The 14425-nt window shown below is 43.2% G+C and overlaps 1 protein-coding gene across 8 annotated transcripts in view; it reads left to right on the forward strand.

The window, feature by feature from the left end:
* utrn (utrophin) overlaps positions 1-14425 on the forward strand; it is a 314619-nt gene that overhangs the window by 217647 nt on the left and 82547 nt on the right. For all 8 annotated transcript variants that reach the window (XM_055885258.1, XM_055885257.1, XM_055885262.1 and 5 more), the window contains one exon: positions 5315-5471. In XM_055885258.1, the coding sequence (XP_055741233.1) occupies positions 5315-5471 (157 nt within the window). The remainder of the gene's footprint in view (positions 1-5314; positions 5472-14425) is intronic.

Consider the following 14425-nt stretch of genomic DNA (forward strand, 5'->3'; position numbering starts at 1 on the left):
ATCCCCACAGCATGATGCTACCACCGCCAGGCTTCACTGTAGGAATGGTGCCAGGTTTCCTCCAGACATGATGCTTGGCATTCAGGCCAAACAGTTCAATCTTGGTTTCATCAGATCAGAGAATCTTGTTACCCATATTCTGAGAGTCGTTTAGGTGCCTTTTGGCAAACTCCAAGTGGTCTGTCATGTGCCATTTACTGAGGAGTGGCTTGGTTGTCCTTCTGGAAGGATCTCCCATCTCAACAGAGAAACTCTGAAGCTCTGTCAGAGTGACCGTAGGGTTCTTGGTCACCTCCCTGATCAAGGCCCTTCTTTACCAATTGCTCAGTTTGGCCGGGCGACCAGCTCTAGGAAGAGTCTTGGTGGTTCCAAACTTCTTCCATTTAAGAATGATAAAGGCCACTGTGTTCTTTTGGACCTTCAATGCTGCAGAAATGTTTTGGTACCCTTCCCCAGATCTGTGCCTTGACACAATCCTGTCTTGGAGCTCTACGGACAATTCCTTTGACCTCATGGCTTGGTTTTTGCTCTGACATTCACTGTCAACTATGGGACCTTATATAGACAGGTGTGTGCCTTTCCAAATCATGTCCAATCAATTGAATTTACCACAGGTGGACTCCAAACAAGTTGTAGAAACCTCAATTTCGAGTCTCATAGTAAAGGGTCTGAATACTTATGTAAATAAGTTATTTTTGTTTTTAACTTTTTATAGATTTGGCATTTTTTATAAATAATCAATAAGGCTGTAATGTTACAAAATGTGGGAAAAGGGAAGGGGTCGGAATACTTTCCGAATGCACTGTATGGTCAGTACCATAACATACGGTCAGTACCATAACATACGGTCAGTACCATAACACTAAACAACAGAAGTCTGCTAACATCCGGTCAGTACTGTAACAGACTGATAACATACAGTATGGTCAGTACTTTAACATACTAATAATAACATATGGTGAGTGAGTACTGTAATATAATGCCTTTAGATCAGCACCGTAAACCTGTGGAATGTAGAAGTCTAAATACGGTCAGCACTGCAACATTCTTCCAACAAACAGTAAAAAGGCTCCCAAGCACAGACTGTACTGTTACATCACAGAACGCAGATACTCAACCTCTCTAAAGGAAAAAAGTGCAGTCCAAGACTTTCATATCTTAATCATTCACTGAAACTTTCTGTAAATTCACTTTCTGTATTATGAAAGTTCTATATCTTGACAACTTGATTATTTTTAAAAAATTATTTTATTTTTTTATCCCATTTTCTCCCCAATTTTCGTGGTATCCAATCGCTAGTAATTACTATCTTGTCTCATCGCTACAACTCCCGTACGGGCTCGGGAGAGACGAAGGTCGAAAGCCATGCGTCCTCCGAAGCACAACCCAACCAAGCCGCACTGCTTCTTAACACAGCGCGCCTCCAACCCGGAAGCCAGCCGCACCAATGTGTCGGAGGAAACACCGTGTACCTGGCCCCCTTGGTTAGCGCGCACTGCGCCCGGCCCGCCACAGGAGTCGCTGGAGCGCGATGAGACAAGGATATCCCTACCGGCCAAACCCTCCCTAACCCGGACGACTATGCCAATTGTGCGTCGCCCCACGGACCTCCCGGTCGCGGCCGGCTGCGACAGAGCCTGGGCGCGAACCCAGAGACTCTGGTGGCGCAGTTAGCACTGCGATGCAGTGCCCTAGACCATTGCGCCACCCGGGAGGCCCTACAACTTGATTATTGACATGCAAAACATTTTGGGACTGTGTCAACAGTGGACTAATGAAACAAATACCATAAGATAGTTTTTGAGTGGTATTTTCCTTTTAAAATAACTGTCCAGTGAAAATCTCACTTTTTCATACCCAAATAATGTTGTTGCCCCGTCGTATACTCGTATTTGTGGCCAAAGCATAAACGGACCGTTTAAAACAATGCTTGCTATTTCCTCATAGAGGATGATGTCATCCTCCTGAGGAGAATGAGCTGGCCAATCAGTGGGCTACTCGCATTAATATTTTTAATGACTGGTATGTGCACATATCATTCTGCTGTTGGGGTTTCCAACACAGAAAAGCTGATTTTTAACATAGTTTTTCCTTCCCAAAAATGACAATTAACTATTTGACTCGTATTGTAATTAATTATAGGTCATATTACAAAGAAATCTGGAAACACTGGGCAGTTACTTTAAAGTATCCACTGGACCTACTGCAGTGCTGGTCCACACTATCTTATTTATAGATGACCATGACTAATGCATTACAAACAATAATCGTTCCCATTTAGATATGCAAGGGAGTGTATGTCATAACCATGCTGACTGGTTTGTTGTGTAATATTTATGTGAGTGAAACCATTCCATAAACTCTAGCTAGAACATGTATGCTTTGCTTTGGACATATGAAGTATGCCTTCTGTGAGACTGACTGAGCCAATACTGTGCCACATAACTCTACAAGGCCTGGACAGTGCAGGAGCGGCCACAACCTTGGCATAAATAAAGAGAGAGATGGGTGGTTGTGAAGCAGAAGAGAGGGTTGTGGTGAGGAAGAGATGGTTGTGAAGCAGAAGAGAGGGTTGTGGTGAGGAAGAGAGGGTTGTGGTGAAGAGGAAGAGAGGGTTGTGGTGAAGAGGAAGAGAGGGTTGTGGTGAAGAGGAAGAGAGGGTTGTGGTGAAGAGGAAGAGGGGGTTGTGGTGAGGAGGAAGAGAGGGTTGTGGTGAGGAAGAGAGGGTTGTGGTGAAGAGGAAGAGAGGGTTGTGGTGAAGAGGAAGAGAGGGTTGTGGTGAAGAGGAAGAGAGGGTTGTGGTGAGGAAGAGAGGGTTGTGGTGAGGAAGAGAGGGTTGTGGTGAGGAAGAGAGTGTTGTGGTGAGGAAGAGAGGGTTGTGGTGAGGAAGAGAGGGTTGTGGTGAAGAGGAAGAGAGGGTTGTGGTGAGGAAGAGAGTGTTGTGGTGAGGAAGAGAGGGTTGTGAAGCAGAAGAGAGGGTTGTGGTGAGGAAGAGAGGGTTGTGGTGAGGAAGAGAGGGTTGTGGTGAGGAAGAGAGTGTTGTGGTGAGGAAGAGAGGGTTGTGAAGCAGAAGAGAGGGTTGTGGTGAGGAAGAGAGGGTTGTGGTGAGGAAGAGAGGGTTGTGGTGAGGAAGAGAGGGTTGTGGTGAGGAAGAGAGGGTTGTGGTGAGGAAGAGAGGGCTGTGGTGAGGAAGAGAGGGTTGTGGTGAGGAAGAGAGGGCTGTGGTGAAGAGGAAGAGAGGGTTGTGGTGAAGAGGAAGAGAGGGTTGTGGTGAGGAAGAGAGGGCTGTGGTGAAGAGGAAGAGAGGGCTGTGGTGAAGAGGAAGAGAGGGCTGTGGTGAAGAGGAAGAGAGGGTTGTGGTGAAGAGGAAGAGAGGGTTGTGGTGAAGAGGAAGAGAGGGTTGTGGTGAAGAGGAAGAGAGGGTTGTGGTGAAGAGGAAGAGAGGCTTGTGGTGAAGGGGAAGAGAGGCTTGTGGTGAAGAGGAAGAGAGGCTTGTGGTGAAGAGGAAGAGAGGCTTGTGGTGAAGAGGAAGAGAGGCTTGTGGTGAAGAGATGAAACGAGTTAGAAACACTGCAACACCATGTACTCAGTGTAGCCATATGGGAGAGGGTTAAGGCTGAGCTGTTATCAGGGAGGGTGATTGGGTGGGTGTGTGTGTGCTGTCGTGTGTGTATTATTTAAGGTCCATTATGTCTTAATTACTGGACATGTATAATTAGTAGCTGCTATGGGACTGTGCGGCTGTACATCATGTTCAGAATGTCAAAACAAAGCATTTAAGAACACACACACTGAATATTAATACACATTATGCTATATAACCACACACGTTGATACACACACACACACACACACACACACACACACACACACACACACACACACACACACACACAGACACACACACTGAATAATAATACACATTATGCTGTATAACCACACACGTTGATACACACACACACACACACACACACACACACACACACACACACACACACACACACACACACACACACACACACACACACACACACACACACACACACACACACACACACACACACACACAGCATATATTTTACTATTTTTGTGGATTTCCTTACATTGATTTCCATCCTTAAAATAGTCTTTGTAGTCTTTGAGAATGTTTCTTGTTTCACTATCCTTGTGAGGACTTTTGGGGATTTATACTACCCACAATGATAGTAATACAACTCTACAAACAAACAAACAAACAAACACACAGACACACAGACACAGACACAGACACACTCCTGTAGAATTGGTTTTGGCTGCCCTACAGAGAAGGAAACTCTCAGTGTAACGTTCAGCCTCTTGTTTCCTCGTCTTAATGCTTCCAGATGTTGGACACTTTGAAATACGTCCAGTTGTAATGGTTGACACCCACCCCAACCTCGCCAGTCTAACCATGTTATTCTGTCCTAGTATCCACCTGGAGATGTATAACTGCTTGAACCTTCTGCTTACATGGTGATGGACCTGATCATGGTCATGTTTGAAACTGCTTTAACAATGTCATAACCATCTTGTAACCATGTTTCAATCATGTCATAACCATCTTGTAACCATGTTTCAACCATGTTAAAACCATCTTGTAACCATGTTTCAACCATGTTAAAACCATCTTGTAACCATGTTTCAACCATGGCATGACCATCTTGTAACCATGTTTCAACCATGGCATAACCATCTTGTAATGACCCAACCCTGGTTGTAACCGTAATGTTACTATGTAATGACCCAGCCCTGGTTGTAACCGTAATGTTACTATGTAATGACCCAACCCTGGTTGTAACCGTAATGTTACTATGTAATGACCCAACCCTGGTTATAACCGTAATGTTACTATGTAATCACCCAACCCTGGTTGTAACCGTAATGTTACTATGTAATGACCCAACCCTGGTTGTAACCGTAATGTTACTATGTAATGACCCAGCCCTGGTTGTAACCGTAATGTTACTATGTAATGACCCAGCCCTGGTTGTAACCGTAATGTTACTATGTAATGACCCAACCCTGGTTGTAACCGTAATGTTACTATGTAATGACCCAACCCTGGTTGTAACCGTAATGTTACTATGTAATGACCCAAACCCTGGTTGTAACCGTAATGTTACTATGTAATGACCCAGCCCTGGTTGTAACCTTAATGTTACTATGTAATGACCCAACCCTGGTTGTAACCGTAATGTTACTATGTAATGACCCAGCCCTGGTTGTAACCGTAATGTTACTATGTAATGACCCAAACCCTGGTTGTAACCGTAATGTTATGACCATGTGTTTCCAGGGCTCACCTGGAGGCGAGTGCGGAGCGTTGGAGTCGTCTGCTGAGCCTGCTGGAGGAGCTGTGGAGGTGGATCTGTCTGAAGGATGAGGACCTGGCCAAACAGATGCCCATAGGAGGAGATGTCCCCACCCTGCTGCAGCAGCACAACCACTGCACGGTCAGTACCATAACAATGGTCAATTTGATTACTGCACTGTCAGTACCATGATGAATACAACCTCTGCACGGTCAGTACCATAACAATGGTCAATTTGATTACTGCACTGTCAGTACCATGATGAATACAACCTCTGCACTGTATGTACCATGATGAATACAACCTCTGCACTGTCAGTACCATGATGAATACAACCTCTGCACTGTCAGTACCATGATGAATACAACCTCTGCACTGTCAGTACCATGATGAATACAACCTCTGCACTGTCAGTACCATGAGGAATACAACCTCTGCACTGTCAGTACCATGATGAATACAACCTCTGCACTGTCAGTACCATGAGGAATACAACCTCTGCACTGTCAGTACCATGATGAATACAACCTCTGCACTGTCAGTACCATGAGGAATACAACCTCTGCACTGTCAGTACCATGATGAATACAACCTCTGCACTGTCAGTACCATGAACCACAGTCAATACGATCATAGCCACAACTCCTGTAGCCAAAATGACACCCTCCATTATAAACAAAACCACAACTATAACCACTACAATATGGTAAACGTAACAAAGGTAGTGGTTCCTTAGTATTTAGCGATGTGGTTACTATACATAATTACCCTCCCTAGTTGTGATTCAGCCTCTGGTCAGGGTTAAGCCTGGCTGTTTGTCTGCAGCTGCTGTCGTTGCTGCTGTTGTTGCTGTTGACATAGTAATGTGTTTCTCTGGCCTTTTTCTCCATTTCGTTCAGAAGGCTATTATTTCATTCACACAAATGCCTGGAGAGTACACACACATTTCCACGGCTGTGTAACTATGTGATGGCGTGTGTGTGTTTGTGTGTGTGTTTGCCTGTTTTATTATGGGACAGGGTATGGTTACAGTGAATGGTGATGACAGAGTAGAGATGACGGTAGCTTGGTCAGACAGTCTTTAGAAAACATGGTACGGCTCAAAAAGGCACAATATTCAATATTTCTCCGTCTCTATCCTATTTTCCCTCGTTCTCTCCCTCTCTCTGTCATTTCCTCTTTCTTACTAGGTTTCTCTCTGACTTTTACACACACAACTCTCACTCCCCCGCATTTCTCTGTCTCTCTCTCTCGCTCCCCTTCTCCCTCTCCCTCTCTCCCCTTCTCTCTCTTTCTCTCATCTCCCATTCTCTCTCTCCCTCTCCCTCTCTCCCCTTCTCTCTCTTCTCTCCCATTCTCTCTCTCCCTCTCTCTCGGTCTCTCAGGCTGTGGGGCCCTCACAGACATAGTGGTTAATAGAATGAAGTAGTTGAAAGTGAAAGAGATCACTTTTCATTTTGACTTCAGGTCTTTCTTACTAGATTGGCTTTGAGTTCCCGCAGAGCCTGAGAGAGCGACCTGGGGCAGGTCAGTACAAAGCACCGGCCCTTTGAACACGTCACAGTCATTACACACACGCACACTAACTGGACGGTCTGGATGAGGGGAGAAATACATACATATATGCATGGGTATATAGAAATGGGAGGTCTGATGTGAGGCTGAGGAAGGTACGGTTTCTGAAAGGAAAGAAAGAGAGAAGGTAAGCTAAGCCACCTAAATGAATCCAGAGAAAGATATAGGAGGGCTGGAGCAGAGCGTGAGGGAGAGGAAGAAAGTGATGATGAAATGACAGTGCCAGAAATCAAGGAGACAGAGAGAGTGATGGAAAGGAAGAGAGATGGCAGAGAGGGAGAGAATGATGCATTTGATGGAGAGACAGACAAATGAGCAGAGAAGGAGGCGGAGAGATTGTGATGAAGAGCGCAGGACTCAGTAGGGAGTGAAGAGGGGTAGAGGGCTGGAAACTCATCTCTTTATTGGAATGTATCTATCCTTATATCACCAAGTCAACAACATCAGTTCTCCTCCTATTTGTTTTCCCCACGGTTAGATTCATGTAAACAAATGAAAGGGGGAAAGGAAGACATTTTGTTATTCCTGAGCGTTGCCTGAAAGTGCCCTTCTCCTCCAGTAAGTGTATGGATTGTGTCTGTGTTTTTGTTTCTGATATGGCCATAATAGTTTTTATTAATCACACATTGACTGATCCACTAAAAGGCCTGTGTTAGCGGCCCACTGATTCAGCTCATCAAGGAGAGAGAGAGAGAAGAAGAAGAGAGCACTTGTAGCCATTTTTAATCACTCTCTCGCTCTACTTTTATCTCCGTGCAACAGTTGTCATTGTCTTTTCAGTGTGGGGAGAATCCACCACAATATGTTGCGTATTTAAAAAGTACTTATGATTATGGGAATATATAATTAAAGCTGAAAAATAAGAAAATAAGACAAAGAAGGAGTGATTAGTGAAGAAGGAGTGTTTGTCTGTTATTTACTCATTTAGAAGGGTTTCATCAACTCACTGTTTGTGGAGGCTTGGTTTTAAGAGTGTTGTCCTCATTTTGCTAATATTAGTGTCAGTCAAGAGGCTAAGCCAAGCTAACATATTTACACTGCCTATGGTAAGCTAGCTAATGCAGTCACTGAGCCAAAGTTAAAGCTACTATCATCAGAGTGGCTACGCTAAGCTAGTTTAATCACACTGTCTGTGTGATCGATTAGCACCATTTACCTGGATGGGCAGGTTGTAAAGGAAAATGAAATGGACTGCTGCGTCACCACAACGTTATCTCTCTCAGAGCGAGAGAGAGAGAAACAGAGCGAGAGAGAGAGAGAAACAGAGCCAGAGAGGGAGAGAGAAACAGAGAAAGAGAGGGAGAGAGAAATAAACAAAGAGAGAGAAACAGAGCGAGAGAGAGAGAAACAGAGCGAGAGAGGGAGAGAGAAATAAACAAAGAGAGAGAAACAGAGCGAGAGAGGGAGAGAGAAATAAACAAAGAGAGAGAAACAGAGAGAGAGAGGGAGTGAGAAATAAACAAAGAGAGAGAAACAGAGCGAGAGAGAGAGAGGGAGTGAGAAATAAACAAAGAGAGAGAAACAGAGCGAGAGAGGGAGAGAGAAATAAACAAAGAGAGAGAAACAGAGAGAGAGAGGGAGTGAGAAATAAACAAAGAGAGAGAAACAGAGCGAGAGAGGGAGAGAGAAATAAACAAAGAGAGAGAAACGGAGCGAGAGAGAAAGAACAGAGAGAGACTTTCTGACTTTGAATTTCTGTGAATAATTACTTATCATTGACTGTTTATTTCTCCTTAATTCTCCTTATTTAACTTTAGAAAGCACCTTGTAGTGGTTAGAAGTTCATATCTATCTGGATTGGGCTGAATAACTGTAAAGTCCTTCACTGTGTTGGTTGGCTTTCATTTTGTTTTACTTAGCGAAGCCAATTCTCAAGTTTCATGTCTTACAGTTTTGTAGGGGATTTTTCTGCCTTTGAGGCCAGAGTAGGTAGAGAAGTAGCCTCAGTTTGGATGAAGATGCCTTCCAGATGTCGACCCTAACACCTCCAATACGGCATAAACAATGTGAGGAGAAACTGCATTGCAAAAACTCCCATCGAGTTCTGTCACATGTATTCCAGAGTTAGCATTTTAATGCTTCAAGTCACACTGACTCCTACTTGAACCGTCTGCTCGCTCCCTTGTAAACTAAATGAGGCTCAAAAGGCAGCAGTTTAAAACAGCACTTATCAAACACAGACCTCTTTTTTCTCTCCTCTCTTTTTCATTCCACATGAGGAAAAACCACATGACTCAGCAGCACGACAAAAGCAGATTGTTTGTAACCTCGGAGGGGCTGAGGCAGAGCTGAAGGCAGAGCAAAGCCAAGCAGTTTAATGGCATTTAGCTGGTTCTTTAGTGAGGTCTGAGAACAGGCTGTCATTTATAGTAGCAGAGAGGGGGTGGGAGAGAGAAGGAGTGGGAGGTAGAGAGGTAGAAATACATACAGAATGAGAGGGGAAAAGGGAGGGTGAGATGAGAAAGAGATACATTAGAACACTTTGAGGAGACAGTACAGTAGGAAAAAGGATATTGGACCAACAGAAAGGAATGTGGGAATTAAGTAGAGAAACGGACAGTGGGAAGGAGACAGTGGAGTTGGAATGGGAGAGAGAGGACAGAGGGAATGAGACAGGGGAGTTGGGATGGGAAAGAGAGGGACCAATAGAAGGAGACAGGGGAGTTGGTATGGGAGAGAGAGGGACAGAGGGAAGGAGACAGGAGAGTTGGGATGGGAGAGAGAGGGAGGGACAGAGGGAAGGAGACAGGAGAGTTGGAATTCGAGAGAGAGGACAGAGGGAATGAGACAGGGGAATTGGGATGGGAGAGAGAGGGACCAATAGAATGAGACAGGGGAGTTGGTATGGGAGAGAGAGGGACAGAGGGAAGGAGACAGGAGAGTTGGTATGGGAGAGGGAGGGACAGAGGGAAGGAGACAGGGGAGTTGGGATGGGAGAGAAAAGGGGGATTGATATAAAAAAGAGAGATGAAAGAGGGGTAGAGGCAGAGAAGTAGAGAGTGACAGTAAAAGAGAAAGGGAGGAGAGACTGGAAATAGCCTTCTCTCCTCTCTGCTGTGTTGTGATGTTATCTTCCTCTCATATCTCCTCATCAGCACAGGGCAGGGGCCAATAAGACTGTCTGCTCTGCTGCTCGACACACACACGCGCGCGCACACACACACAGCCAAAGTCACAGCTACAATATACACTCCAGGTTTGTAGTGCATTGATGTGTAAAAAATGTCATACTGGAAGGCTTTGTCACAAACTGTAGCACCACTTATTCTTCTGTTAGTTGAAGTGGAACATTTTCACTCTTCTGGGTCACTGTCATACTGTAACTACTGTATCAGAGAGGAGGAAGGTAAAGGGAAGACTGTGTCAACCTCTGACTTTCATGCATCTTGTTTCATGTATCTCGTTTCATGAATCTTGTCCACAAGGTTCTGTTTTGGGTCCGGCACTTTTCAGTTTATATATGTTACCCCCTGGCAGCGTTATCAGAAAGCACAGCATTGATTTTCGCTGCTACGCAGACGATACACAACTTTTACATTTCTGTGTCGCCAGAGGATTTTAGCTCCCTGATAAATTATTAGACTGTATTAGTGATTTAAATACTTGGATGGCCCTCAACTTCCTCCAGCTAAATAAAGACATGCCGAGGTACTTATTGTTGTAGCCAAAGCACAGAGAGAGAATCGAGCCACACATTTTAATTCACAGGCAATAAAGATAAAACACCAGGAAAAAAACCTAGGTGTTATTTTAGATTCTGAACTCAATTTCAAATCACACATTAGGAATGTGACCAAAATAGCTTTTTATCACCTGAGAAACATTGTCAAGATGCGGCTATTTCTCTCTCAGGCTGATACAGAGAGACTCATCCATGCTTTTATTATAAGCAGGCTTGACTACTGTAATGCTCTCCTGTCTGGTCTAACCAAGAAAGCCATTGGTCAACTGCAAAACATACATGCTGCAGCACGGTACTGACCAAGACCAGATGGAGAGCACACATTACACCGGTGTGAAAGTCTGCACTGGCTGTCTGTGAGTTTTAGAATACATTTTAAGATTCTTCTATTAGTTTATAAATTAATCTACGATTGTGCACCACAATACATGTCAGACATGCTTTTAAGTTATGTACCCAGTAGGTCCCTCAGGTCCTCTGCCACTGGCCTTTCAACTATCCCGAAGCCTAGGACCAAGAGGCATGGAGAGGCAGCCTTTAGTTATTATGCCCCCAGCCTGTGGAATAGCCTGCCAGAGAACCTGAAGGAGGCAGAAACTGTGGACATATTTAAAATAAATCTTAAAATACACATTTTTAGCTTTGCTTTTCCTTAGGATGCTTTTCAGTTTGTATTGTTATTCTTGGTTTTTTTTTATCCTCTTACAGTATGTTTGTTGTGTAGTGAACATTTGAATATTTTTATTTTCATAGTTTTTCATAGATTTTTCCTCTGAAGCACATTTGGAGTTGGAGTTACATTCCATGTCTGAAATGTTCTGTATAAATAAATGATTTGATGTTCCTCTCTTCTCCTCCTCAGATAGATCGTAATCTCTTATCTCATCTTGGCAACTGAGAAACGTTGTTTTATTTCCTCTTGAAAGGGGATGCATCAGCTTGTTTCATTTCTACTCTGAGTGTTTTTCCTCAGGGTCCTTAAAACCTGTTGAGGACAGAGGGCGCTGTTTTCACGTTGGGGGGAAAATCGTGCCCAATTTAAACGGCCTCGTACTCAATTCTTGCTCGTACAATATGCATATTATTATTACTATTGGATAGAAAACACTCTCTAGTTTCTAAAACCGTTTGAATTATATCTGTGAGTAAAACAGAACTCATTTTGCAGCAAACTTCCTGACAGGAAGTGGAAAATCTGAAATCGATGCTCTGTTCTAGGCCCTGCCTATAAATGTCCTTGATATTTATTAGTATACATGCACTTCATACGTCTTCCACTAGATGTCGACAGGCAGTGAGAGAAGAAATGGAGTGTATAACTTGATCTGGGGTCGAATAAAAGCTCTTTGTATGACGTGTCACCAGTTTACTCTTTTCTGGAGAAGTGACCTGGTTTTGCCTTCTGAAAAGCTGTCGTTATAGACGACTAATATCTCCGGCTTTGTTTGATACATTTTATTTGATACATGTGACAATATCATCGTAAAGTATGTTTTTTCAATATAGTTTTATTAGATTATTGAAATTTATTCGGGACGTTAGGCGTGTTGCGTTGTGTGCCTTTGTTCAGGAAGGAGAGCTTTGCGCTACTTTGCTAGCTTTCCGTGCCAATTGACTGGAGAAGAGGACATTCTAAATCCAAACAACGATTGTTCTGGACAAAGGACCCCTTGTACAACATTCTGATGGAAGATCATCAAAAGTAGGACCCATTTTATGATGCTATTTCATATATCTGTCGAACATGTGAAATAGTCGTTTGCGCCCAGATTTTGGGTACTCTCTCGCTATAACTAAGCTGGATGTCGTAATGAAGTTATTTTTTAGAATTCTAACACGGAGATTGCATTAAGAACTAGTGTATCTATCATTTCCTATACAACATGTATTTTCTAGTAACGTTTATGAATAGTTATTTGGTCAGAATAGTTGAGTGTCATAAAAATATCTGCACATTCTGGGAAAAAAAGATGCTACGTTAGCACAATGTATAACCACTGATTTCAGCTCTAAATATGCACATTTTGGAACAAAACATAAGTGTATGTATAACCTGATGCTATAGGACTGTCATCTGATGAAGGTTTATGAAGGTTAGTGAAAATTAATATATTTTGCTGGTTTATTCGCTATCGCTAACGTGCCTATTGCTATCGCTAACGTGCCTTGATGAATGCGGTAGTGTGGTAGGCTATTGTAGTAAGCTAATATAATGCTATATTGTGTTTTCGCTGTAAAACACTTAAAAAATCGGAAATATTGGCTGGATTCACAAGATGTTTGTCTTTAATTTGCTGTACACCATCGATTTTTCAGAAATGTTTTATGATGAGTATTTAGGTATTTGACGTTGGTGTCTGTAATTACTCTGGCTGCTTCAGTGCTATTTCTGACGGTAGCTGTGATGGTAGCTGCAATGTAAAACTGATTTATACCTCAAATATGCACATTTTTCGAACAAAACATAGATTTATTGTGTAACATGTTATAAGACTGTCATCTGATGAAGTTGTTTCTTGGTTAGTTTGGTTGGTTCTTGGTTAGTTAGGTTGGCTTTGTGCATGCTACCTGTGCTGTGAAAAATGTGTCCTTTTTTGTATTTGGTGGTGAGCTAACATAAATATATGTGGTGTTTTCGCTGTAAAACATGTAAAAAATCGGACATGTTGACTGGATTCACAAGATGTGTATCTTTCATTTGCTGTATTGGACTTGTTAATGTGTGAAAGTTAAATATTTCTAAAAAATATCTTTTGAATTTCGCGCTCTGCCTTTTCAGTGGAATGTGGGAGGAGTTCCGCTAGCGGAACCCCGGTGCCAGACAGGTGTTACGGTGACTTTCTGAACTGAAGCTACTCCGGAAGATTGAGTTGTTCTTTATTGGCGCTGTCTGTCAGACTTTTTTGGGTTCCCGAGGGGACAGAGGGTTACTGGCTGGAAGGGGTGACCATGGCATGAGTGACGCCGAGCATTGCCATGGTGACACGCCTCTGTCTTGGCTTACTCTTCTTTTTGAGTCGTTTACGGACAAGGACGTGGCGACTGGAAGATGCTAGAAGACGCTGTTAGTTTTTAACCTTCTGCCAATATCCGTCCATTGCCCCTTTTGATCTAAAGGCACGTGCATCGCCTCTGCCTTTCAATGACCTTGTTCTCCCTTCATGTCTTGACTCCAAACTATGATGAATAAGAAAAGTAACAGTCGCTCTTTCTAGCTCTCAAAAAGTGTTTAATTTTGAAGAAAAATAATATGATATATATTCTCAAATGTGATTTATGACTTGAAGTTTCCTAAAATCTAATCAACTTTCAACATTTCTTTTCTGCAAGTATTTCCTTATGTCTGTCCAAAAGTCCACTCAACCCAACATGCTGTCATATAGTCTTCAATAAACTTGGGCCGGTGTTGCGTAACAAATGGAACCCTCGCAAATTCTGCTACCTCGTATTCCTCATCTCATCCTGTCTGATATAACCACAAGCCTTTTTGTTAGCAAGGCTCCCAATCTAATGATGTTCCTCATAGCGTTTCCCTCGAAGATTGTCCTCACACAAAGCAATCACACAGTCCGATAGGCATTAGAGTCCCCCTGGGGTCCTGGATATATTAAAACAAGAATAATTACCCTGGTACATGTAGTCCTGCTTTCATCCTCTTCCTCTCCCATAGTGGATGTTTTGGCAATAATGTTAGTGAGGTCATTTAGAAACTCACCCCTAACCACTACTGGACTAACCGGCCTATAGTGAGTCATTGTGCGTGTGCGTGTGTGAGAGAGAGGGAGAATGTGGGGCAGAAAGAAAGAGGATAGTAGAGAGAGTGAGGTTGTGTTAGTGA

Source organism: Salvelinus fontinalis, chromosome 27, assembly GCF_029448725.1.
Source record: "Salvelinus fontinalis isolate EN_2023a chromosome 27, ASM2944872v1, whole genome shotgun sequence".
Taxonomy (NCBI): domain Eukaryota; kingdom Metazoa; phylum Chordata; class Actinopteri; order Salmoniformes; family Salmonidae; genus Salvelinus; species Salvelinus fontinalis.